We start from the raw sequence: 26,449 nt of genomic DNA, 5'->3' as shown, positions 1-26,449 counted from the left end.
CCGAGTGATAGGTGGGTTATTTTACTTGGGCGGATCCCTTGGATACCAGGCTGTCTTACATAGGTTTGTCCTAGGGAATACCGGTTTATCCTGTGTTTCAGACCCATCTGCTTTTGTAACTATCAGGGTTTGTATGTTTCGTAACATAATTCCGGACAGCTGGGTTCAATGTAATGTAGACTGGAATCGAAGGTCATAACAACCGTGAAAGACGTGTCTTTCACTTATTTGGTCATTTATTTGTGTAATTCATCTCTTGACTCAGACATTTGTTCACTGCCTAAGTGCTTATAAAAGGTGCTATGCTGCTGCTGCTAAGTTGCTTCAGTCGTGTCCGACTCTGTGCGACCCCACAGACGGCAGCCCACCAGGCTCCCCATCCCTGGGATTCTCCAAGCAAGAACACTGGAGTGGGTTGCCATTTCCTTCTCCAATGCATGAAAGTGAAAGTGAAGTCTTGTCTGACTCTTAGCGACCCCATGGATTGCAGCCCACCAGGCTCCTCCGTCCACAGGATTTTCCAGGCAAGAGTACTGGAGTGGGGTGCTATTGCCTATAATTTTATGTAAATTAAAGGCCAACTTCATGGTTTCTAAGAAGATATTGTTAGAGGTTTAGTCGTGCCACGCGTACATTTATAAAGCTAAAAAGCATCTGAAAGTCTGAATTATACTTAGAAAGCCTACATTTTTTTCAAAATTGTGGATATAATGAAATTTTTATGGGCATTTTAATTTTCTCTAACTTATCAAAAGTGTCTTTGATTAAAGTAATGCGTTTGAAAAACAAAACCCCACGTTGAGAGTCAGAAAAGGGCTATGAGTTGTTACTGTTAAATATGTTTTCTTTCTTTTCAGGTGGAAGTGTTGTATTTTGCAAAAAGCGCTGAAATAGCAGGAATTCGCTCTGAGACCATTTCTGTGCCGCAAGAAATAAAAGCATTGCAGCTGTGGAATGAGATAGAAACACGCCATCCAGGGTACTTAAAAATTTGTAGAATGTATATGATAAGCACTTTTTAATATTTAAAAATGCATGAGTAAATGATAAAAGTAAGAAGTTAATGTTGATTTCCATGTTTAATGTCAAAAGTATCATTAGCTGTATTTTTTCTGAAAACTTATAGTATTTAAAAATAAACAGTTCCTTAAGAAAAGTTTTATATTTTACTTAAAAAACACAGTGAGCTGAGATACTCCGAAAGAGACATGACTATATTAGCTTTTTTAATTTACATAATACTGAAAATTTAGATTTTGCATTTTTATAGCATTAAATGAAATTGTTACAAATTCTGTTAAAATGTGTGCTTTAAATTTTTATGTCCCACCGCTTCTTTAGAGAACTCAAGATAGAAATTTTTAAGACTGAAAGAAAAATGAAAGATAAGAAACGGTAGCTGCTACTGAATTTGCATTTTTGCAACATTTGATTTATTTTTTTTCTGATTCTTGAGAATTGTCTGATTTTACTGCTCTTGTTCCTACCTCAGATGAGTCTTCTTTGGAACAAAGTACAAAATTGGCTCACCTGAACGTGTTCCAGGAATACTGAGTGTCACTTAAATCCTTGTAGATGTTTAACTTTGAAGCTTTGGTGCTGTGTAGCAGACAGTCCACAATGTATGTTCCAAAAGAAAACTATTCCTTCTTGATTTCATATCTTTTTAAGTTCTTAAAGTGCCCTGATAATCAACGGCAGTGGTTGGGCCTCTGTCCTACTTTACCTTTCACCTGGCTGAGAGGCACTTGGTATTTTGCAGCCTTACAGGGTATACTTGGCATACTTGTTTCCTTAGATGGAAAGCTCCTGGGGAGGGCATGCACTGATAAATTTTTTTTTTTTAACTTGGTCTGAATGTTGTCTCCAGTTTAGTGTGGTTTTTTGTTTGTTTCTTTGTTTCTTTAATTGCCTAAGACACCCAACATCCAGTAAAGAGTTGTTAGCAATTTACTGCATTCGTCATGGTGAATAAGTATGTTCTTCAGTGGATATATACTTTCTCTGCAAAATATGAGTGAGTTTAATTAGTCATTTTGTGGAGGATGCTTCATAAAATAGTATTTATGTAATTTTAATTGCAGCTGAGGAGATTTAGGATCTAACAGCTAATAGGCTAATAATTGATAGGTCTAATTATACTTTTTGTCCTTCAGATTGGCTGATGTCAGAAATCAAGTGATATTTGCTGTTCGTCAAGAATATGTCGAGCTTGGAGATCAGCTCCTCCTGCTTCAATCAGGAGACGAAATTGCCGTTATCCCTCCCATTAGTGGAGGGTAGTACTTTTGAGCCACCTGGGTATGTGAGAGTTTTTTTCTTAACCAGTGTTGTGGAGCAGGATCATACAGATAATAACCTGTATATTGTTTACTTTATACTCTTTGTAAGACTGCCTGCACCAGCTCTTTATTGGTGCAGGTGGACTTACAAATGCCTATCATCTTTGCAGTTGAATGTCATTTTGATATGTTCACTCTATTGATTTAACATGGTTCAGTTGAGCTTTTATTTTGTGTGGAGCACAGTACCAGACACTGGTGTTTTAATATTCCTATTTTGCAGAAGGGAAAACCGAAAAGAAGTTAAAAAAACTTGTCATGGTCACATAGCTAATAAGTGGGAGAGCCAACATTTGAAGTCAGATTATTGGACTTTCTGGGTACTTTTCCACAAATAATGCTTATTAATACTGGATAATAGCTTTCCTCATTACAGAGAAATGGAGAAAAATTGTGTAGCTGGAAAGTAAGAATATTTCTTTTCCTAAGGAAAAAAAAAGCTTGCCATTTTCCAGGTACAAAAAGACAGCTTTATTGTTATAATTGTATTGCAAATGGCTCTAGGACCCATGTCATCTTTCTACTACATAAAAATGAGGTCCATGTCTGAGTATGATAATGTGTAAGAACCTTGCTTAGTATAATGTGGAGAGGCAAACAGAATGAGGCTTAATTTGTCAACTGAGAAATAAATAATGTAGAAATTAATAGACATCCCTAATTGTAAGTTAGGAATGAAAGAAAACTTTCTTAATTTGATAGTGGTTTTATTTCAAAGTCAAGAGTAAGTATCATCCTAGATGGCAAAATTTTGGTTGCATTAAAGGAAAAAACAAGCCATGAATGCCTGTTTCTTTCTCTCATTTTTTCTCTCCACTCTCCTGGAGGACAGTCCCCCAAAAAGTGAAGAATAAATATTGCAAAGCAAATCACCTGGCAAGATCTTCTATTTAGAAAAAATACTATTCTTTGTTAGATATGTATCTCAATTTGATTTGAAAACTGTAGCCACCATATCACCACCATGGTTATAGAAGAATGCTGCTTTTTGAGTTTGGAATTTATTCAGAAAACAACCGCCTGCCATTGAAGGTGTGTGTGTGCGTGTGATGATTAGAGCTGTCCTTTGAGAAGATTAGGAAGATACTCAGCAGCAGTGTGTATTATTTGAATGTGTTTGGCAAGATTTCTAACATGCAGTTTTAGAATCTGTGTTCTTATAGAATCAAGTTATGGGACTCAGTGTGGTCTGAAGTTCATAGATGTTTGGGTTACCTATATCATATTGCAAGAAAAAGTGGAAAAAACTCAGGTGGCACGTGCAGGAGGTTGAAACATCCTGAAATCTCGTAGCATCAGAATAATCCAGTAGTTTTTTTTTTCTCTTCAGTAGTGTGATCATAAATATCCTCATAAGTACCCCTTCCCCAACCCCCATGCTTTGTCTCAGAACCCTGTTTGTTTCTATAAGTTATCCCTGTTTGTAATTCCTATTTCCTGCTTTGTTCCTCCTCCAGCATAAGTGCCCTGAGTGCAGGAGCCAGGTCTTTTGTCCCCCAGCCAATATCCAATCTCTGACACTTAGTGAGTATGTAATAAATCCTTGATGGATGAAATGAAATATATGGCAAAGGACCTATAGCATCTGATGAATAGGCCTTCAGTTCATTCCCTTGTTTCCTCAGTTACTTAACTGGGTTGTGCCTGATGAAATGAACCCAGTTCCTGTGGCATCTCCGTCATTTCTGCTTGCTCTCCTGTTTGGATAAAGAAAAAGCCAGTACTGAGTGTACTGCTTGGTAACATAGTGGTTTAGAGGTGATGTGCCTGTGGATGAAGGAGGTAAGAGTAGCAGTTCTAGAATGGGGAATATTTCGACCAATGAGATAGATTACCTTTTAAGTGATGATGTTAATGGTAAACTTCTTATAACATGCTTGATTCATTAGGGGTATTTGTAAATTACTGAGTTCTGCTAAACTTTTACATTTATTTTTATCATCATATTTCAAATCATGCCTCCTAACATATCTAAGAGTCACAAAGAGTTGGACATGACTGAGTGACTGAATTGAACATTTCTAATGTAGAAAAAACCATAAATTGAAATACAGCCGATAAATTGGTGTTTTGACTCTAGTACCTATATTAAGGTTTGCTATGCATGCTAAGTTGCTTCAGTTGTGTCCGACTCTGTGTGACCCTATGGACAGCAGCCCACCAGGCTCCTCTGTCCATGGGATTCTCTAGGCAAGAATACTGGAGTGGGTTGCCATTTCCTTCTCCATATTAAGGTTTAGTAATATCTTATTTCTAGAAAAGATATGAATGAAGTTGAAGAGAAATCTAAAGATATAATAAAATTCACATCTGAGAAACTTTCAGTAGATGAAGTCTCACAGCTGGTGATTTCTCCACTCTGTGGCGCAATATCTCTCTTTGTAGGTGAGTTTTAATTTTCATAGTGTCTATTGACTGTACGAGACGGTTGAAGTTAGCAAGTGTTTCTCCTATTCGAGTGTTAATAGTCAGAGGATTTTAAGATCCTGAGCAGTAAGCCGAGATTACCCATGGTGGTGACTAGAAATTTTTAGTTCTTACTTTGCTTTAATAATCTTTAAATTAACCTGTGTTTAAAGACAAAAAAAAAAAAAAAAGAATAAAAAACATTATTAATAGAGAATTCTGTGTTTTCCAGATATTGAGAGGAAAAAATGGTGATGATAATTAACTTAATGATAATCCTGGGAGCGTGATGTTTTCAAGTGTCAAATCTTTGTTCTTAGAAAGGGAATATATACTGGTTTGTCTTTTGAGTATTTTCAGTAAACCTGGCTAATCAGTGTCATTTTATTTCCTCATCTTTGTGATAATTATCTTTTGATTTTCTAATCAAGTCTTCATGTTTAGAAATTTTCAAAGTAATTTTTACACAAACTGGTATGCTATTAAAAAATAACCCCCTCCTTTTTTTTTTTATTAGTGTGGCTATTTCAACTATAAGGAGAAGCCTTATTTTGTAAATTTTTTTTTTTTTAGGGACTACAAGGAATAATTTCGAAGGGAAAAAAGTCATTAGCTTAGAGTATGAAGCATATCTACCAATGGCAGAAAATGAGATAAGAAAAATTTGTAGTGACATGAGAGAGAAATGGCCAGTCAGACACATAGCAGTGTTTCATCGACTTGGGTATGATCTCCTTTATCAGTTTAAAAGATTAAGCGTGGTTGTTCTCCACCTTTGTACTAATTCTGATTCTGAGATCTTTCACTGGCATCCTGTATTACCTTGAGAGGGAGGTTCATGTATCATTCTGAGCGACTGTGCCTTTAAGGGCTGCTTGTTATATTGTAACATTTGGAGAGTAGTAGTGGTAGATGCTGTAACAAAGTCCAAATGTGCAAGACTCTCAGGCCCTGTGCCCAGCTGTTTTGTAGTCTGGACTTTGTTTATATGACAGTCTGAGATTTTTTGATGTAAAAGCCTCTTGAGGTCATGAAATTAGTTCATCTTTTTATATCTCTGAGAAGAGTAGAATTCCAGGCTTTGTAAAGAACCCAGCAGTGGGACTAAATCTATCATCTACTATATTTTTTAATACTGTTATCAATTCTGTTATTTACTGTTTTTTGCTATTCAGTATTTTAAATTCTGTGTTATATTCATCATGCGATTGCTTTGTATTTCTAGACATTACCTGACCTGTGCCTTGTTTATTTGAATCAGATACTTGAATCAGTGAGGTCTCTTTCTTCTTGGTGCCCATCAAATAAATCTAGTGGATACATGCTAACAAGTTGGTCACAGCTTTGGCTTCTGCTAAATGCAACTGAGATGAATTACTGTTTTCTAACTAAATGGGATGTTTAGGTAAAATAGAACTGGATATTTAGTTCTGTGTGTTGTGCTCAGTGGCTTCAGTTGTATCTGACTCTCTGCGGCCCCGTGGACGGTAGCCTACCAGGCTCCTCTGTCCATGGGGATTCTCCAGGCTAGAATACTGAAGTGGGTTGCCATTTCCTGTTCCAGGGGATCTTCCCAATCCAGGAATTGAAACCTCTCTCTCCTGTGTCTCGTACTTTGGCAGGCAGTTTCTTTACCACTGAGCCTTTACCATTCTTTACCGCTGAAGCTCAGATATTTAGTTCTAGGAATTAAACGTTCGCTGGATTTCAGTGGAATTTTTTTTTTTTTTTTGTGTCGATTCTTTAACATGCAGCTTCAGAGGAGATGATGAATTTTTGTCTTCATTTTGTTAAAGCTTGGTTCCAGTGACAGAAGCAAGCGTTATCATTGCTGTGTCCTCAGCCCACAGGGCTGCATCCCTTGAAGCTGTGAGCTATGCCATTGATGCTTTAAAAGCCAGGGTGCCCATATGGAAAAAGGTAAGTTAGAAAAATACCTACCTTTCTCTCTGGACATGATTTTTTCTTAGGAATTTTTAAAGGACAAAGAAAAAGAGTACATAGAGTATATATTCATGGGCCTTCCCTGACTTTATAGGATCTTGTTTTCTTTTATCTATGAAATAGGGTGTTTATGTAATAATCTTCTTTCCAAGCATGAAAAATACATGCCTCAAATAATGCATGACTGGGAGAAGACCTCAGCAAGTGGTAGCAGTTAGAATTCCTAGTCTGGAATGTTCCAGTGGCTCATATGTGCAGTAGTATCCCTTGGAATTGAATTCCCTTGAGTTAGAGGGTCTTTCCTTTGGAGAGCAGGAATCATGCATGGCTATTTAGGCAATGGCTAAAATAGAGATTTCTCAAGGCAAAAGAACCGTCTCCTAGAATGCCTTCATTTCAGGGGGAAAAAAAAGGATATTGCCTCTGTGGAGAAAATGCAGAGTGGATTTAAAGACCTAAGTTAGAAAGTCTAGCTTGTTTTCGGTCCATACATCAAACCCATCAATAAAAGCAAACAGTTCCCTTCTTAGAGCATCCTGAAGAGATGAAAAGGCCCAGCTCCCTGATTTCTCCCCTGGTATAGTTACCTCAACAGTAGGAACTCAGAACTCTGAGACACATGTAATTCCACTTGAGAGCCTCAAATTGCCCACGGCTCATGGCTGAATGCAAAGCTGAGGAATGCATTCACTGCCCAGTAGAGCAGGGCTCGGAGTGAAGGACCAGAGGGCGAGTCCTTCTAGGAGCCTCCTGCTTCAGTCAGTGCTGAGATGAGTTAGTTGGACTCTGAACCACTGCTTATGAAATTTAGTGACCCATATTTTCTGAATTAAAACTGAAACCCATTGTTATAAGGGGATACTTAAGAACTAGAAGATAGCGTGTGTGAAAGGAATCTGTCCTAGTGAAGCTCAGGTATCTGGTTGCTTGGCTGTGAGCAAGGCTGCCGCCATTTTGATAGACCATGAGACAGGCCCCTGGAGCGAGCAAGGTAGAAAGAGCCTTCCAGAATGAATTGTGAGCCTGGCTGAAAGAGCTTTCTTTACCTGGGAGGAAAGAATAGTGAGCCAGCTGACAAAGTAGAGAGAGCAGGAGATGGGATGTTGAGGACTAGCTGGGCTTTCTGTTTGCTTCTCTGTCTGTAGAAGGTGAGAGGGTGTCCATAAAATGGAAAAACCTGAACTTTGTGGCCAACATGATAGAATCTGATTAGAGAGAGAAGAATACGTGATATTCTTATTCCTCTTCTGTCCCCAAATTGTCTAAATTCCAGTCTGGTTCTGGTTCCAGCCTGTGCTTTGAGATTGTCTGTGACGTAGGCAAGAGGGTGGTGGGTAGGGCAGGCACTTACAGAGCACTTGTCACCAGCATGTAGCTCAGACCTGTTTAGGAACCTCCGTGGTGGTCTCTTTAATTTCAGAGCTAATGGAAACATCCCTTCTGCCTTTGGAAAAGCATGTTTAGAAATGTGGAGGTAGCAGGTGTGTCTGATAGAACAAAGTGTTTAAAGACCTTCCGTCTTCCCGACGTAACTTTGCTCAGGCTATTGCCCATCGTGGTCCTGAGTAGATTTAATAGTTTATTCTTCTCGATGTTGGCACCTTGCCTTGTTAAGGCTTCTTGTCTGTTGTTTCTCCTACTGGACTGAATCCTTGAGTGTAGGAAGCATGTTTGGTTATTTTTTTGCTGTCAATGCCTTACGCAAATGTCCATTGGATTGTTAAAAGAAGAGCACATTTAAATAGTTGTGATACTCATTTGCCTGATTTATTCCAGTGTATTTGCATGTATTAAAATGCTCTCTTTTGAATTCTCCTTATGGTTCTGTTTTTTAGGAAATCTATGAAGAATCATCATCATCTTGGAAAAGAAACAAAGAATGCTTTTGGGCAACCAGTGATTAAACCACTTAGGTTTTTAGAGCCCTAAAATTTAAACTAGGTAAATTCTTATCTTTGATCATATTTCCATTCTTCTTCTCTAGAAGATAGTTTAATGAAGCTGATCTCTTATGTTATACCAGTGGAACAAAAGAGAGGAGAAAAGAAAGCAAAATAAATGAGTGTTTAGGACGAGGGCTTATATGGGAACTAGAAACAGAGGAAAGAAAGGCTTTAGGGAGAAAAATGGAAAATAATTTGAATGTGAGGAGTGATGCCTGTGGTGGACAAACCGTTCTATGACTGTTCCAGTTGTAATGTGACTCACACTGAGGGGTCGCCCCTCATCAGTGACTATCTCAGGCTGCCCCCTCTGTCCGCCTCCTACCCCCAGCACCCTGACCCCACCCCCTGCCCCTATGCCCAGCGATATTGTTGTCAGGGATGCATTTTGGGAATGTTGGCAGAACTGCAAGTTATAAAAAGTCCTTATCAGATACTCTTGATATATTTTTAGAATTTATATATTTAAAAAAATAAGCTAAGTACAATTTTATAAGTTTAAAGCAATATTTTCTTGTTTTTAAAAACTCAGTGATGATGCGTGTGTGCTCAGTCGCTTCATTTGTGTCCAACTCTTTGAGACCCTGTCAGCTGTAGCCCACCAGGCTTCTCTGTCCATGAGATTTCCCAGACAAGTATACTTGAGTGGGTTGCCATTTCCTTCTCCGAGGACTCTTCCCGTCCCAGGGATTGAACCCACATCTCCTGCATTGGGAGGCGGGTTCTTTACCGCTGAGCCACTGGGGTAGCCTGATGATACGTAAGATATTTCATAATTATGAGGATTTCTTCTATTTCAGAATCTAGTATAATCTTATCATAATGCTTATTATATTTTGTTATTGTATCAGTATATAAATGAGCATAAAATTGTCAAGACAAACTAGCAAGGGTGTTTTGTGTTTTAATGTTAGAAGATTGTACTCACAACCAATTAAGAAGGAAAATTATATGATTATTTAGTAAAGCATTTTCAGATATCTTTTGAGCTTAAGCAGCATTGTTGTTAGTGAAGTCATTAATAAAGGTATGTTTTCTGCAAAATCTCATACTAAATAATGGTCCAGTTTTTGTTTGGTCAACCCATATATTACCTTGATAGATCTTAGTATATAATTTTCATATAGTTCTTTTTTTTTTAAACTGAAGTGTGATTTGCAATATTTGATTAGTTTTGGGTGTGCAGCATAATGATTTGGGGTTATTTGCAGATTATATTCCATTATAAGTTATTGCAAGATTTTGGCGTAATTTCCTATGCTGCACAGTAAATCTTTGTTGCTTATCTGTTTTACGTGTAGTAGTTTGTATCTGTTAAGTCCACATTCCTCATTTGTCCTTCCCCTCATCCTCTCCCTTTTGGTAACCATGAGTTTGTTTTCTAGGTGTTTTTGTTTATATTTGGATTCATTTGTATTATTTTTTTAGATTCCACACGTAAGTGATATCATACAGCATTTATCTTTCTCTGACTTTTTTCACTAAGCATAATACTCCATTCATGTTGTAGCGAAGGATGGTTTTTGTGTGGTGAGCAATACTCCAGTGTGAGTGTGTCTCATCTTAAGTCATCTGTTGAGCTGCCTTCGTGTCTTGGCTGTTGTAAGTAGCGCTGCTACGAACACTGGGGTGCATGTGCCTTTCCAGATTAAGAGTTTCATGTTTTCCAGATATATACCCAGCAGTGGCATTACTTGATCATATGGTGCTTTTATTTTAGTTTTTTAAGGAACCTCCAAACTGTTTTCCGTAGTGGTTTCCCCATTGTACATGACCACCACCAGTGTGTGAGGATTCTTTTTCTCCTCATTCTCTTCAGTACTTATTTGTAGACTGACTGATGATAACCATTTTGACCAGTGTAAGGTGATAGACCTCATTGTGGTTTTGATTTGCATTTCTCTAATAATTAGTGGTGTTGAGCATCTTTTCATGGGCCTTTTACCTATCTGTATGTCTTCTTTGGAAAAATGTCTCTCTGGGTCTTTTGTCCATTTTTTGATTGGGTGGTTTTTTTTTTTTTTAATATTGTATGTGTGCTTAGTCACTCAGTCCTGTCTGACTCCCTGTGACCCCATGGACTGTAGCCCGCCAGGCTCCTCTGTCCCTGGGATTCTCCAGACAAGAATACTGGAGTGGGTTGCTATTCCCTTCTCCAGGGGATCTTCCCGACCCAGGGATCGAATCCGGGTCTCTTGCATTACAGGCAGATTCTTTACTGTCTGAGACACCAGGGAAGCCCCAAAAGTACAGTAGTACAGTATAAGAGCTGGTAAACAGGAGCTGGCATCCAGTGAACAGGTAAGAAGACTTACTGACTGGAGGAAGGAGAGGAAGTGGGAGATGGCAGAGCTGAAGGGTCGTCAGTGACAGGAGCCAGAGGGCAAGCTGCAGTTTCACTCACCCCTGACGTTGATGGCACAGGTTCTGGTTCCTTGCTGGCTGCAGATAGAATTATCTACCTTCTTGAAAAATGATCCAGTGATGCCTGAGTAGTAGCTCTCTTTTTCTCATCGTAGATGACATGGTAGCCCTGGATTGCATTCGGAACAGCTATTGCAGCCTTCGTGTACCGTTCTGTGTTCAGGGCTTGTGCCTCAAAAGCTGACAGTGTCTCCTCAAATACAGAAGAGCCCTTGCCTTTTCCTGTGTCGTGACTTTCCTCGGTCCTTCAGTTACTGCTTCTTCCTCTCTGTCCTCCCTCTGGGCCTCCAGGTCCACCAGGCCTTCATTACCAAGCTCCTCTTATTGTACAGCAAGGAGTTCAGTGAAGTCATCCTGCAAATACAGCTCTACCTTCTCACTGAGTGTCACTGAGTCACTGAAGACCTCACTTTTGCATCCTCAAAAGCCTACAACTTGAAGGTTCCTTTGGAAGGGACTTAGAGTTTATGTTCATATGAAGTCTATGTGGCTTTTGGAATTTTTATACTCAATTTCTTTAGAGGATCTTTATTGATAGTAATTATAAAAAGAACTGGCTCATTGGAAAAGACCCTGATGCTGGGGAAGATTGAAGGCAGGAGGAGAAGGGGATGACAGAGGATGAGATGGTTGGATGGCATCACTGACTCAATGGACACGAGTTTGAGCAAGCTCCGGGAGTTGGTGATGGAACGATGGACATGGAAGGCTGGTGTGCTGCAATCCATGGGGTTGCAAAGAGTCAGACATGACTGAGCGACTGAACTGACCTGATACAAAGTACATGAAACATTCTCTAAGCATCTTTTTTTTTTTTTTAATCATATCTTCATTTTAAGTAGGTTTTGTTTAAATCAGGAACTCAGACTATTAAGCTTTTAAGTCTCCAGTGCAGACAGGTTAAGGAGTTAATCTGGGGCATGCTAAAATTGGGATGGAGCGTCTGACAGTTTTCAGTGCATTGCACTGGACTTGAATCGGGTCGTCGTTGATCCCCACTTCTCTTAGGAGTGGCAAAGTTAATTGGTGAAATATTAAGGAGCTGGCATCACTCTGACATAGCCTTTCTATAAGTCTGTGACTTAACTGGCTAAGTAGAAGAGTAACCTAAAAAAACTGACCTTTAAATAGATTGTAATGTTTAAAGTCACTTGGGGACTGTGGCTTTATATGACAGCTTAGGAAGTTCATTTAAGAAGTAGGAAGCTGATTTCTTGTGTTTCAAGTGTTTTAACAGGTAGCAAAAGTGAAAGTTTTATCTTTGAGTGAAGGTAGCAGCAGATGTTCTAGTGAACTGTTTTGTGATTTTGTGGCTCTGCTTGTTCTTTACATATGCTGCTGAGTCACTATACTTTCAGTATGTTTTGAGAAGTAGTGAGTTAAGAAGTTAAAAATTTGAGTCTTGATCTTAGATCTTGAATGAACCTATTGGACAATTGGAAAGCAATTCCTATCGGATGCCTCTTGAATCCACTCATTTCTTTATTCTGCTGCATCTGTCATCCAAGCCACCACTCCCATTTCTCTTGGACTATTGCTGTGGCCTGGTGACAGTCCCCCTTCCTTCTCCTACTTTGGTCACTTGATCATCCTACTTGAACCTTCTGATAGGTAATCACACCCCAGAACCTCTGTCCTCACCATGACCGACAGCCTGCATGGCCCGGCTCCTGCCTCACTGCTCTCTCGTTCCAGGCTCCCTGCTTTGCTGTGGTGATTTGTGGCAGGCTCACTCTCCCCAAGGGTCCTCGCCTGCCCCTTTGCTAGGATGCCTTTCCTCCGGGTATTCCCTCAGTTGCTTCCTCACTTGCTCCTTGATGAAATGTTACCTCTGCAGAGAGCCTGCTCCAACTACACTCTCTCAAACTGGATTCCTTGTTCCACTTTATACCCTACAGTGGCGCTTAGCGCGCTGTCTCAGGTGCTACATCTGTTAGTGTATCTCCATCACTAGACCATCAATTTCCTGAGACTGGGGACTTGTCTCTATCATCAGTGTCTAACCATAACATGCACGCAGGAGTGCTCAGAAGTTTTGTTGGCGTCAAGCACTGGAGTGAAGTGAAGTGAAAGTCGCTCAGTCCTGTCCGACTCTCTGCGACCCCATGGACTATACAGTCCATGGAATTCTCCAGGCCAGAATACTGGAGTGGGTAGCCTTTCCCTTCTCTGGGGGATCTTCCCAACCCAGGGATCGAACCCAGGTGTCCTGCATTGCAGGTGGATTCTTTACCAACTGAGCCACAAGGGAAGCCCAAGAACACTGGAGTGGGTAGCCTATCCCTTCTCCAGGGGATCTTCCCGACCCAGGAATTGAACTGGGGTCTCCCACATCGCAGGCGGATTCTTTACCAACTGAGCTATCAGGGAAGCCCATTAAGCACTTGAAGCCCATATTAAACACCCCTGACGTGATGTGTAGTTGTAGTGCTTAGAGATGTGTAAAAGTACCTGGCATGACGAATGAAGTGGATAGGTGCAGCGAGCTTTTCTTCTCCACTCCCTTCCTCACTCCCATCGGTCTAGTAAAGGCCTCTTTACATTCCATGATTTGTGTGGTGTAGTTAGGCAGCTCACCCAGCAGAGGGCGGTAGAGCCAGGGCTATAGCAAGAGCAATTTGAGTGAGTTAGCTTTTTACTCTATGCACAGAATCAAAAATTTCAGATTTAATTAGTAGCCTTTTTCTTTTAATTAGGTTGGAGTGGTCCTCAGATGAAAATCAGCCCTTCTTTTTGAATAAGAAAATTTTCAGTCTTTAGTTGGTTATCTTTAAAATACTAAAGGGTTATGCTAGGATGAACCCCCAGGTGGTACAGTGGTAAAAAATCCGCCTGCCAATGTAGGAAATGCCAGAGACGTGGGTTTGATCCTTGGGTCGGGAAGATCTCTTGGAGGAGGAAATGGCAACCCACTCCAGTATTCTTGCCTGGGAAATTCCATGCACTGAGGAGCCTGGCAGGCTACAGTCCATAGGGGTCGTAAAGAGTCACATACAACTAAGCGAATAAACACACGATAGAATGAGGATTATTTTTATGCTCTGTGTAGTTTTTCAAAGGTGATAAAGAATAAATGGATTATTTTTTAAAATACTGAAATATAAAAGTATGTTCTGATTTGGTACAGAATGCTAGCTTTCATACAGGTAGCAGCATTTCCTAACCCACTGTGACAAAACAAAAATGAATATTCTTTTTCTCCAAAGTTGTATTTTAATGTATGAAGCATATAAGGTACACTTACTGGTGGTGGTTCTGCAGTCTGCTTTTGTCACGTGCTTCACCAGAATTGAGATGGGTCGAATTGAGGGAGGTGTTGGGGGGGCGGTGGGAATCAGAGCTATTTGTGCACAGGTTGTGAAAGGCAGCACCTTCCCCTCAGCCTTTGCATCAGTGCACCATCTATGCAGTGACAGCCAGTCTCTGAACCTGATATGTGTCTTGTTTTACAATTTCAGCACATTCATTTCAGCTTATTTAATTCTTAAGAGTATGTAAATGCTCTATTAAAATTTTTTTAAACTATGCAGATGACTGCTCGTGTAGTCTGCAGTAGTTTTGATTCTTTTTTCTGTTTCAGACACATATTTCTTTCTAGAGATAAGTTGTGCTTTAGAGTGATGCTTCTCAAACTGTAGCATACTGTAAATCATCTGGTGATCTTATTAAACTTCCAGTTGGAATTCAGTTCTGCATGGCACCTGAGAGCTCCATTTTGTAACAGGCTCCAGGTGATGCAAATGCTGCCTGCCTGTCAACCACACTGAGGAGCAAGGCTTTACACCTCGTCTCTAAACTGCAGGCGGCTTGTTGCCTGCAGAACATCCTTGTGGCCACTGCTGTTATAAGTGGTGAGATACATCCTCACTCTTATAACTGAGTCTTGACTGTTCTCAAGCACAGTGAGTGCACAAGATAAATACAGCGAGATCCATAAGTCATAAAGTTCAAATTCCAAAGTGAACAGCTTTATCTTCAAAATGATTTTAATGATATTCAGCAATGTGCTCTGTAAAGAGTGGTTTACAATTGAATAATACTCTTCTGTTTGATTCTCATACTTTAATAGGAGAAAAGCTCTTAACTAATTTAATGTTGATTATTGCTCCAATTTGGTTGTTTCTTAGAAATCAAATGAACTGTGTGACACTTCATGTACAAACATGCATACATTCATTTTTATATTTTTGGTGGAGAGAAAAAAAGACAAAAACCAGTTAATCAAAACAGCAAATATTCTTAAAGATTTATACATTATGTATGAAGGAAACGATCCAAGACAATTTGTCTTTAAAAAATATACAATTTAGCATAGTTGTGCAATATATACATTTACATTTTGACTTTATCTGCCAAAATAAACCAGGTATGAAACCATTTTTTAATATTTACATAATGGCTACATTTTCATTCTTTAAGGTTCAAACAGTCAACATTTTGTTTCAGACACTGCCCCCATATATACTTTCTTCCCCTACATGGTTAGTCTTTCTAACTGATTAGAATGAGTGTGCATTAATGAGGGCATACTCCTGAAAGTCGTGTATATGATTATTTTCTATGTGCAAACTGTATTAAAGATGGACCAGGGAGAGAAGTTTGAGGAATCCTGTTTAATGCTTATGATATCTTAATTTATGAGATTGTCATATATTAAGTTATAACTGTATATCAGAATAGATACACTATAAAATTACACCTTTTATAATAACTACTTGTGTAATAACCATTAGTATAATCACTTGTGTGATTATGATAAATTGGTTTCCACTTTTTTTTCACAGTTAATAATGTTCACTATTTTATAAAAACACATCCAGTTAGGAATCTGTCCAGTTTCTCAGTTTGCTGCTGAAGTGAACGATGCACAAAATTCAAATTTCAATGCAGTTTCTTTAGACTGTTTTACTTTATTATTTTGTAAAGCTTGTATGGCAGCCATGCATGAAGCAACTCAGTTCTTACCCCATTCTATACACACTGTCTATATACCATTTATGAAATGGAAACTTTAAGATGACATCTTTTAAGCCCTATATTCTACTTACTTTTAAAACAAAAGTATGGCTGAATAGGAATACAGAGCTGTTTTTTTTTTTAAACAATTTTTAAATATCTTGGATGACTCTTCAACCTTTGCTTAAAAGTGCTCAAGGAATACTGCTCAGTGGCACCTCTGCCTTAGACCCGTGGTCTGGTGACAGAAGCTGTATATTTAGGCCACGTGCTCTCGTGCAGTGGTTCTCAGCTGGAGCGACTATACCTTCCAGGAAGCGTCAGCCAGTGTCTGAGACATTTTTTGATTGCCACGAGGGGGAGAGGGTGCCTCTGATGCGGGTAGGTAGAGCTGTAGGCCGAGGCCAGGGATGCCGCTAAACATCCTACAATACACCGGACAGGCCCCCACCAGAAAGAGTTACCTGGCCCCAGTGTCTGTAGAGCCAGGGCTGAGAGACCCTACCCCAGCGAGATAAATGGTGCAGAGACGAGTGGCTGGCTTCTTAAGTTTGCAGTAATCCAGCTCCTTCATGGAAACAGTGCCTTCAAGGCCACTCATCTAAGGCGAGGCTCACCAGAGCTCACCAGCTTGCTGTGGGCATGTGACCTCTGTCTAGTGTTTATCTGAGGAAGCTTAGAGGCAGAGTAAAGGAGGATGACATGCTGTAATTCTTAGTATATTACTTTGAAGAACTAGTATACATATATATACAGCGGTTACCCAGTTTATTAAATAGTCTTTATCAACGTAATGACCAGTTTCCCCTCCGTTCTTTTATTAAACACTCCTTGGAATGAAACAGTGTTTGAGTCCACACAGCTGTTACAAGAATTGGGCTCTAGCACATGTTAACTAGAGAATACAATGTCATTTTTGTTACAAACCCCTGACATTTTTTTGCCAATTGTTTCTTTTCCCTTTGTTTCGTCAGACGCAAAATGAATCCCGGAACTGTGCAGACAGCCCTGCGCCACCATCAGAGACACGCACGCGGGCACGTGCCTGCTTTCCTGACTTCCGAGTCACATTCTGGGAGGATTGTCTATTTGTGTTATAAGAAACCCAGACAATGGGTTTTTAAAAGTTGAAAGTGTCACTCCTGAGCTCCACCCCAGTGCCCCCATTTTATAACGAGGACGCTGAAGTTTCAGGGGCTGAGCGACTTGTCTGAAGCTTTAAGTATGTATTTTCTGACAGAAAATAGTCCCCACAGCCTTTGCCTCTGCGCTTTCTCTCTCAGGCCTGCCTAGAGGATGAACCTAGAAACTAACAGAGAAAAGAAGGTGCAGCGGAGGAATGGATGGTGTTCCACAAGGTGGCCCGTTTACATCATAAGGACCTGGACCCTTGTTAAAATACAGGTCATCAGGCTTCATCCCAATTTGATGACTAAATAAGATTATCAGGAATTGGGGCCTGAGACTCTCTGGTGAGCAAACTCCCAGGTTAAAGTCATTATTCTGGAAATGTAAGTTCTCCAGAACCAAGCACAGTAGGTGCTTACTAGGTGGTTTCTAAGGTCTTGTAATTTCCTGCAAATTCCTGAGATTATTTATATTTTCCCTTGTTTACCCTGCCTGAAATATCAACAATTAGAAGTTCACTTGGACTTAATTTTTCTTACATGTTTAGCCAACTGAAAACAGCTCCCTGAAGTTAAGGGGATTATACAGTAACTCACGCAAGTGCGGGAAGTGGAACGGATAACTTCCTCCTCACACCTGGGGAAGAGCCCCTGCCCTGGGAGTGGAGGTTTGGACAAGAGTCCCAGAAGGGTGGAAAACTCCAGACTCCTGGAGAGGAAGGTGGGCAGCTGCAGGCTTGCAGAATATGAGGCACCAGGACATGGGAGAGGTTCATTGTGGAAGCAGAAAGGATTCCAAAGCAATTACTCAAATTTCAAAAATTGACAAGGTGCCAGCCAGGTCAGCCAGTTTTCATCCTAAAGGAGAAAGGAAATGTCTTCCTTCTTCCCAGCGGGGACTCCAGCAGACAAGATTTTACTATAAATGTTATAGATGCTAAACAAAAGTTAGTGCTGTGGCCTCTAAACCCTTTAGGCCCCTAACCCTCCGCCACTTAAGAGGAGATTCCGTCTGCAGGAGGCTCCTACCAGTCATCAAGCATGTTTTGATAAGCACATCATCACAAGAAACGGGACCCTGGGAAACAGCTGTGGGCTGACAACAGCAAGTTTTACCTCGTTTATAAACAAAATTATCACTGAAAATATCCTCTGTGGCAACTTTGGACAAGCAGCAAAAGTTGACCTGTTTTTTTCCCCCAACAGTATCAAAATCCAAGTTAATGATGTATCTACACCTACTACTTCCACTTGTTTAAAAACAGTCGTTTTAAATAATTGGGTTCCCCCGCCCCCAAAGGTTGTATTTTTCTCTTAAGACTTCTCCTGTTTGGAAACATGTCATGCTTCAGATACAATGTACATGATAATGTACTCTGGACCAGCCAGCGGTAAAGAGCACTTTTTCCTCCATATAAAATAAGTCTTTTACCCTTTGTACCCCTGCCCTCCCAATCCCCTCACAATTTCTTTCCAAACTGACCTGCAGTTCTGTTTTAATTATTACATTATTAAGTTACCCTGGTATTAAAAAAAAAAATCCATTCATGTGAATAGTAACCTCTGGCGGTACTGCTGCTGCTACCCACTATGGTGGGAGCTGCTGGGTGATTCAGCTGTTGAGTTCTGTGGTCTCATCAGTTTCATCTGGATTTTTGGCCATTTTTTCATATTTTCTTTTGAAGAATCCAAGCTGTAAGATGATGTAAAAATGTTACCACTTGTGGCTAATTTTGTATAAGACCCAGACCCAAGCCCTGGCCCCCAGAGAGCGGGGTGCTCCAGAGAGGTGGCTGTGCAGAATACTGACCTAGCATCAGCCCTTCAACGAGGAGATTGATATCCAGAGTTGAATGAATTGCATAAAGTTAAAAATTTCAGGGTCTACTTATTTGCAGCTGAACAAAACATTCAGGGTCAGCACGAAAGGAGGGTTGGGGGAAAGGGATCAAGACCACTGGAGATAAAATCCTTACTGATTGTTTTCAAAAACATGAGTGAGAATTTGCAAGCTAACTTGCATTTACTTTTTTCTTACAATATAAAATGTAGGGTTGCTCTGTAATAAGGAAATTGGCAGAGGTCTTTAGGACCCTCATTTTAAAATACGAAACAGTTCTTACCTTCCATAAAATTGCAACTAGAGCTAATAGCAAAAGGATTCCAGCGATTACACTTCCTACTATCACTCCAGTCGGTACTTCAACTTTCTCATGGGGTTTCATTATCGTAAGGGGAATCTGTAAGTGTATATACAAAACAATTGTTAATTTTAGCACTAGGAAAAAAGTAAGATGGTCTAGTCAAATCCTCTAATCTTAAAAGTGATGCTCTAGAAAGGGGATGTGATTTCCTCACGATCACAATCCTTAGTTAAACACTGTGAAGTAGAATCTCGAGGAAATGCGCCTGCAAATACAGGCAAGGCAGCACGCAAGTCTTCCCCTTTTCTTCCTTTAAATGCATCAGTGCTTAGCAGGCATGTCATCTCTGACGATCTCAGATGCTTTAATCATTTATGAAATGGGAACTTCAGTTTCTGACACCCACTCAAGTGAAAGCATTTGGAACCCAGTCTTGGGGAGGGAAGTCAACAAATTAACCACCCAAATCCCTTGTGATTAAACAACAATTTTGTATTGGGTTCCTAAAATGTTGATTTCACTTACTCTCACTCAAGATTACTTGATAATGAGTTGTTAACAAGTAGAAGTAATATCTCAAGACTCAAGCTGACATTTTCAGTGATAAATTGCCCTTGAGGCTATGCGTGATTCTTAATGTCCACTTTCTGGCAGTCTTTGTGACTTTGGGCTTCCCTGGTGGCTCAGTGGTAAAGAATCCACCTGCCAATCCCTGGGTTGGGAAGATCTGGAGAAGGAAATGGCAACCCACTTCAGTATTCTTGCCTGGAGAATTCCATGAACAGAGAAGCCTGGTGGGCTACAGTCCATGGAGTTGCAAAGAGTTGGACATGACTTAGCTACTAAACCACAGCATCAGCATGGCTGCTGTAAGTTCTAACAGTAATGCTCTGGTTTTTTTTTTTTTTTTTTTTTAATTGGAGAAAGAATCACAACCATTTCCTCCACAAAGAATATTCTTAAAAGAGTTACATTTTGGAACCAAATGAGAGGAGAAAACCTAACTAACTTACTTACATTTAACACTGAATTACAATGAGAGATGAGCTGCTTTTCACCAAAGAATTTATGAGTTGGGCTAAATTTTAGTCTGGTTTTTTGGTGACTATAGTTCTTCTAATTTGGATTTTGAAGAGCTAAAATAAAACTTTGTAAATTTAGGAATAAAATAACTAAATTCATATAGTTCACTGTGTATTGGCCGTCATATCCCTACTTCTATTTTAGAACGTCCTAATCCAGCCTCCACGGATCTTTAGGGAACCATGAGTACAAGATTTTTGTATCAGATTTTTAAGCAGGCTTAGAATTCAAATCTAAGAATCATTCGTCTACGTATAGGGATAGGTCAGTTTATTCTTTGGATTCCAAAAACTATTTAAAAATTATTTAAAATAGTATTTGAATTAAAAAATATATTTTTATAGGCACAAGTAGTAGTTGGCCTCTATTATCAGTATTGAGCAGAGAAAACCATGGAAAGAAAAATCTCCCAAAAGGTTCATTGATGTTAATTTAAACTTTTCATTAACACATTTATTTAGTGCAGCTTTCTTAAAGATTTCAGCAGAGGTCCAGGTATTGTCTGAATACTGTATTTTTCTGAAATGAACTTTTAACATATGTATAGTATTTCCTTCCCCCAACCCTGCAGGCTAAGTTCACAGCACTCTGATTTTGAATCCCACATTTCCTTTGGCTCCATTTCTGTCTTTCCACACTCCAGCCCCTGAAGATAGGGTGTGGGCCTTCTCTGATAGTCCTAAACCAGAAGCAGAAAAGCATGCTGTGTGGAATCATTTTTGTTGGGACAATAGTGGAACGGCAGTGCTGTGAGCTCTACTCGCAGGCACTGAGAGGCCCAGGGTTCACAAGGCCATTGGCATTTTAGCCAAGTCCATAGGCTGCAGCAGTGGATTGAGGCCAGCTGCCAAGCTGGCCTTGGGGGCAGAGTCTTGAACTGGCTTCCAATTCCTAACAAAAGCATTGGGAAGAAAATGCCCAGTTCTCTGCCAGCAGATTAACTGAGCATGGAAATCCCGCTATACCTAAACAGCATATTCTAAGCAGTGCAAAGGAAGGTCGTCCCATGCCAGCTCTTGTAACAGTGAACCTCTGTTTTCTGTGAACATATGTTTCTTTGCCAAATCTTTATTTTTTTAAATCAAGAGAAGCATTTATAGTTCTCTAGACTGAAGATCTAATGAGTGGATGTGTCTTACAGTGTCAGTGTCAGCTGTAAGGAGTACTACTTAAAAAAAAAAAGCCCTCTAATAAATGCCTTATTTATTAAGCATGCTTCAGCACTTAAAAATACTCTGAAATACTACGTATGATTCAAACGAGCATGACTTAGACTTCATGGCCTAGGATGTAGATTACTTAGTGAAAGCATGAGCAGCAAGGAGGAGCCGAGGTGCTGGTTGAGGCTGGAGCAGCGAGAAGGGGGCCACAGCCAGATGGAACCCCTTGCATCCTGCCTTCTGTGGGATCATCATGTCTGATCCAGCTTTGCCAATGTGGGGACATGGAGTAGGGCAAGTACACAGCTGGGCTTTTTAGAGCAGCAAACACCCTTGTCAAAAGCTCAACATGCCCCCTGCACACAGCACTGGCAGAGGGGTGGGCAAACCACCCGAGCCACCCCTCCAGCCTGACCCCTGGATACAGCCCCCTACCCTCACCCCATATAAGAAAAAAAAACAGCTCCCCTCTCAGGGGGCGAGTAAGCAGGGGAATCTGTTAACTCATTCTTGCTCCCCAACTGCTAAAGCAGTGAGTGAGTGAGTGAGTGAAGTCGCTCAGTCGTGTCCGACTCTTTGCGACGCCGTGGACTGTAGCCTACCAGGCTTCTCTGTCCATGGGATTCTCCAGGCAAGAATACTGGAGTGGGTTACCATTTCCTTCTCCAGGGGATCTTCCCGACCCAGAGATCGAACCCAGGTCTCCTGCATTGCAGGCAGACGCTTTAACCTCTGAGCCACCAGGGAAGCCCTGCTAAAGCAGGGGCCCTAATAAATCCTTGCCTGAAAAAAGAAAAAAAACTCAACATGATAAACATTAGACTTTTAGAGTTTCACTAAGATAGTTCTATATACAGGTAAGTGAGAAGAATGACTGTTCCATAAACTGTCAGAAATGGAATGCCAGACTCCACGACCCACAGGGAGGGATATGAGCACTCACCGTCACCGTGTTTTCTTCGATCACGTATATCTGAGGGTTGTACGTGTCAATTTCTGCAGCTGCTGTCAACTGTACTGTCTGGAAAGTCGACTGGAACATAAGAATAAAGAGCATATTTTTATCCTAGCAGAAGTTAATGCATAAAACAACATGTCCATTATTTATTTCCTTGTGGAAAGTGACTAGAGCAAATGCCAACTCTGAAGACTCAAACATCTTTGTGTGCTTAAATCACTGATATGACAGGACCCCACACAGAAACTTAGGCTGTGTGGGTGGCTGGGCCCTGCAGTGGCAAATTAAACTGAGTCGTGGCGGGTGGGGTCTAGATATCAGCTTGTTAAAATGTCTCTCTAGACGACTCTTAACTTGAAAATGGGTGAAAAAGGTTTAGAACTGAAGTTTTTAATTGGGAAAGATCATAGTTTAGGCTTTTAAAAACTTAAGTTTGTGACGTGAGAGAAAATTGAAAACTTTATGCTTGCCTAAGTCACAAAATGAAATAGAAAATCAGATTAAAAAAGAGAATTTTTCCTCTGGGTACACATGTATAAAATAATACTGTTTGAAGACCACACATGTCAGTAGCAGACACCCTAAACCTTATGTCAGTGCTATATAACAGTGATAACTTCAGATTTCTTAAGTATTTCTACAAAAATATTGGATTTGGGGTAGGCATTTGGAAGGACATTTATGCTGATGTCATTAGTAACCTCTACAAATGAAATAGTTTCGCATGTGCTCCTGAATGCACTTACAGAAAAAGCTATGCACTACCACTGTGTTGTTTTCTCCGTAATCAAATATCGGGACTGATGCTTATTTTGAGATGAAATATAATGCCTGGATTTGAGAACTGCCTTCCCATGCTCTGGCTACTAGGATTGAGTTTTTCTGGTTACCAGGCACATGATTCAATATACTCCATGAGGTAATTTGTTAAACTATATCTGGGAGCCAGAAGAAGAGAATGCATATCCAAAAAGTGAGCAATTTATTTCTTTTCCACTGGCTCGGTCTCTGATTAGTCTTCTTAATTTTCTCAAAATGGAAGACTGCAGCAGAAGTTAACCCTGATTACTGGTCCCTCAAACATGCATTATTTGGGGAACATTAAGAGTACTGACAATGGTTTAAATTTAAAAAGGAGTAACAGTTTAGTGAATGCTCACTTCATAGTCCCTGCAGAGTACAGGTGAAAGCATTTCCTTACAGCACTGATATATCTGCCCTCCCGAGTCTGGCCGTTCACACAGGCGCACAGCCCCTGCATGGCTGATAAGTAGAGGTGGGCGTACCATGCATGCTCAGGAGAGGGAAGTCACACCTGCTAGCATTCAGCCTTTTCCAGAGCAGCCAACATGCCACTGATTTGGAGGTCTGAGCAATCACTTTGTGATGAAATTACTTTGAAATGCTGACTTACACTGCCTCAGATAAAGGGCAAAAAGTGGTATATTAATGGGCCCTAATACAGGAAATAGGATTCCTATTTCAGACTGGGTCTCCTAGGTGGTCTGAACATCCACTTGGCTGTTGAAATAGCTGAAAACAAGGTGGGGAGAAACATTTGACCTTTCATGAAAGAGGAAGATGTATAAGCCTTGATATACAGTAATTCCCATGAGTGTTTTTCAGCATAAATAATACACTGCTTCAAAATTTTGCTCCCATAAATGAAACTGCTGCTTCTGAAAACCTTGGGAAGGTACTTTAAAAAGTCTTACAGTTAAAATGATGTAGCTTTAAACAAACTTGAGAAAAACCAAATGCATTTTACAGAGTTGGAGTGATTGCCTTTTGATTTGCAACGGTTTTCCTTCCCAGCTGGCAAAGATTACTATGAAAACATTTGTTCCTCAAATCCAAGGAGCCAAGATCCAATGGGTAAAACTCAGCACCAATCTGCAGCAGCTGGGATGGTGGCATAACTGCGTGCTTTGCCTCTTAACAGTATTTAGAAGCGTCCTGAAGGCTTGAAAGCAACTAGCGAGAAAACCGACTAAAAAGCAAACAAGCAGAAAACCCAACTCCTCGCTCCTCCACTTCTCTAGCAAATTTTCCCCTGCCTTTCACAGCTCTTCTGTTATTTCTTTATCCAAGAATATTGCTTATATTTTTGTTCCAGGGACAAGTTTGGAGGGAGCTAATTCTCCAATGTTACATAAAACTCCTCAGCAGAGAATGGGGTCTGCTGGAGAGATCACGAAGTGGTTAGAATATAGGGAATAGGATACAGTTGGTAAGCACCTTGAGGACTGATTTATTCATTTTAAAATCACCTAGAGCTGCAAGGCCCCTTGGAGATTTTAGACTAATTTTTATTTTGCCTTAGAGCCAATGTTAGTAAAATGAACAACTCGCTGCTTATGTAGTCAGATTTAAAGAGCTTGGTCCATCCTTCCAGTTTCCGAGCCAGACTGAAATTCTGGCTTCCGAAATCTCTATTGGAAGCAGCTATCACTACTGCCAAGTCACACTTGCTGATGGAATAACACCCTGACATTGTTCTGGAACTTTCTTTGAACTTTTCATGAGATTGAAATGACTTTAAAAAAAGTTGTAAGCAAACTGGAGACTTCATGAGAGAAGGAGTAAGAACAGGCGAGCAGAGTGTTTATCTGGCTCTAGGAAGACAGATCCTTAGGTCGGATTCACCCTCCAGGTGGTCTGAGATCAATCAGCAGCCCCCTGGGGGTGCCAGGAATGAGGCTGAGATGTGCATGCTTTGATTTGGGTGTGGCAGAGGAGACCAGAAGGTCAGAGGAGAGCATGAGGAGACAGATAGAGAAGGTGGCCCCTCACACCCCAGACAGCAGAGGGGATCCTGACACCACTCCAGGGATTCTGCTGTGGTAGGTTGGCCTGGGGTCTAAGAAGCAGAAGCTTTGCAAGCACCTCAGGGGATTCAGAGGCACAGCCAGGTTGGGCAAGCCTTGGAAAGGGATGGAAGCATATTACTTCCAAGGTAAGATTGCTCTGGGCCACTGGGCACAGCTGACATTAGCCAGAATGCTAATTTTGTCAAGGGGTGTGAACTTAAAGCGAAGCTTTACATTTCCTTGCTATCCATAAACCCAGTAAATTAAGCTGATACTTACTGCTGCGAAAGTCCCATTCCAAATCCTCGTGGACACATTAAGGAAGTATTCTCCTTTCACCTGAAGGTCTCTCAGCCAGCACGTGATGTTACTGCATGAAGCGGTTCTACAGTTCTTTCAGGTTGGAGTCAGTGATAAAAGAAGAGAAGTTAGTATGAGCTTTAAAAGAAGAAATGCTAAAATTTTACGAAGACATAAAACCCAGGGAAGGATCTAGGGAAACTGGCAGTCTCGTGAACTATGAGTAATTATTATATAACCCTTCTAGAGATTCTGGCACTTTGCCTCAAAATGTAAGAAGTACACGTCCTTTGCCCTGCCATTTCCCATCTGTATGGAGGACCTCAGGAAATAATCATAAATGAGTGCAGAAAAATACAGCAAGCCTATTTATTGCACTACTATTGATGAGAGAGAAAAATAAATAATTCATGTTTATCAACAGTGTACTAGTTTATTACTGAATACACTAAGGGCTTCCCTGGTGGCTCAGATGGTAAAGAATCTGCCTGCAATGTGGGAGACCTGGGTTGGATCCCTGGGTCAGGAAGATCCCCTAGAGGAAGAAATGGCAACCCACTCCAGAATTCTTGCCTGGAGAATCCCAATGGATAGAACAGCCTGGTGTGCTACAGTCCCTGCGGTCGCAAAGAATCAGACAACTACTCAGTGACTAACATGTTCACTTTCTCGTGTATATACACAAAATTCAGTACAGTTTAGTTAGTAACCTCATGATAAAGATGCCTTCCTTGAATTTTAAAAAAGTCGTCATTAAAAGAATCAATGGTTAACAAGGAAGGGTTAGTGGGGAGAGAGGGATGAATAGGTGTAGCTCAAAGGAGCTTCCGGGCAGTGAACTATTCTGTATGC

At 40.5% G+C, this 26,449-nt stretch overlaps 2 protein-coding genes across 6 annotated transcripts in view; one reads left to right on the top strand and one right to left on the bottom strand.

Annotated features, from left to right (window-relative positions):
• The first annotated feature begins 353 nt into the window (after positions 1–353).
• Positions 354–18,331, top strand: MOCS2 (molybdenum cofactor synthesis 2). Of its 4 annotated transcripts, none has more exons than XM_070357482.1 (8): positions 354–524; positions 858–979; positions 2,157–2,301; positions 4,600–4,727; positions 5,322–5,472; positions 6,545–6,668; positions 8,528–8,633; positions 17,299–18,331. In XM_070357482.1, exons 3-7 carry the CDS (start codon positions 2,204–2,206, stop codon positions 8,594–8,596), a joined length of 570 nt encoding a protein of 189 aa, XP_070213583.1. In that variant the 5' UTR covers positions 354–524; positions 858–979; positions 2,157–2,203; the 3' UTR covers positions 8,597–8,633; positions 17,299–18,331. The 4 variants fall into 4 exon arrangements, with proteins under 4 accessions (XP_070213583.1, XP_070213581.1, XP_070213580.1 ...); XM_070357480.1 differs by lacking the exon at positions 17,299–18,331 and adding an exon at positions 11,155–16,695; XM_070357479.1 differs by having other exon boundaries at positions 355–524; positions 16,990–18,331.
• A 367-nt stretch (positions 18,332–18,698) lies between these two features.
• Positions 18,699–26,449, bottom strand: part of ITGA2 (integrin subunit alpha 2) — a 105,033-nt gene continuing 97,282 nt past the window's right edge. The window contains exons 27-30 of one of the 2 annotated variants that reach the window (XM_005891149.2): positions 25,577–25,690; positions 22,473–22,562; positions 19,266–19,382; positions 18,699–18,835 (exon numbers count right to left, since the gene is read on the bottom strand). In XM_005891149.2, the coding sequence (XP_005891211.1) occupies positions 18,755–18,835; positions 19,266–19,382; positions 22,473–22,562; positions 25,577–25,690 (402 nt within the window). In that variant the 3' untranslated portion in view covers positions 18,699–18,754. Of the gene's footprint in view, positions 18,836–19,147; positions 19,383–22,472; positions 22,563–25,576; positions 25,691–26,449 lie in introns of those variants that run through there. The other variant, XM_070357477.1, reaches the window with a different exon arrangement.

This window comes from Bos mutus, chromosome 20, assembly GCF_027580195.1.
Source record: "Bos mutus isolate GX-2022 chromosome 20, NWIPB_WYAK_1.1, whole genome shotgun sequence".
Classification (NCBI taxonomy): Eukaryota; Metazoa; Chordata; class Mammalia; order Artiodactyla; family Bovidae; genus Bos; species Bos mutus.
This window is presented reverse-complemented; position numbering and strand designations above follow the sequence as displayed.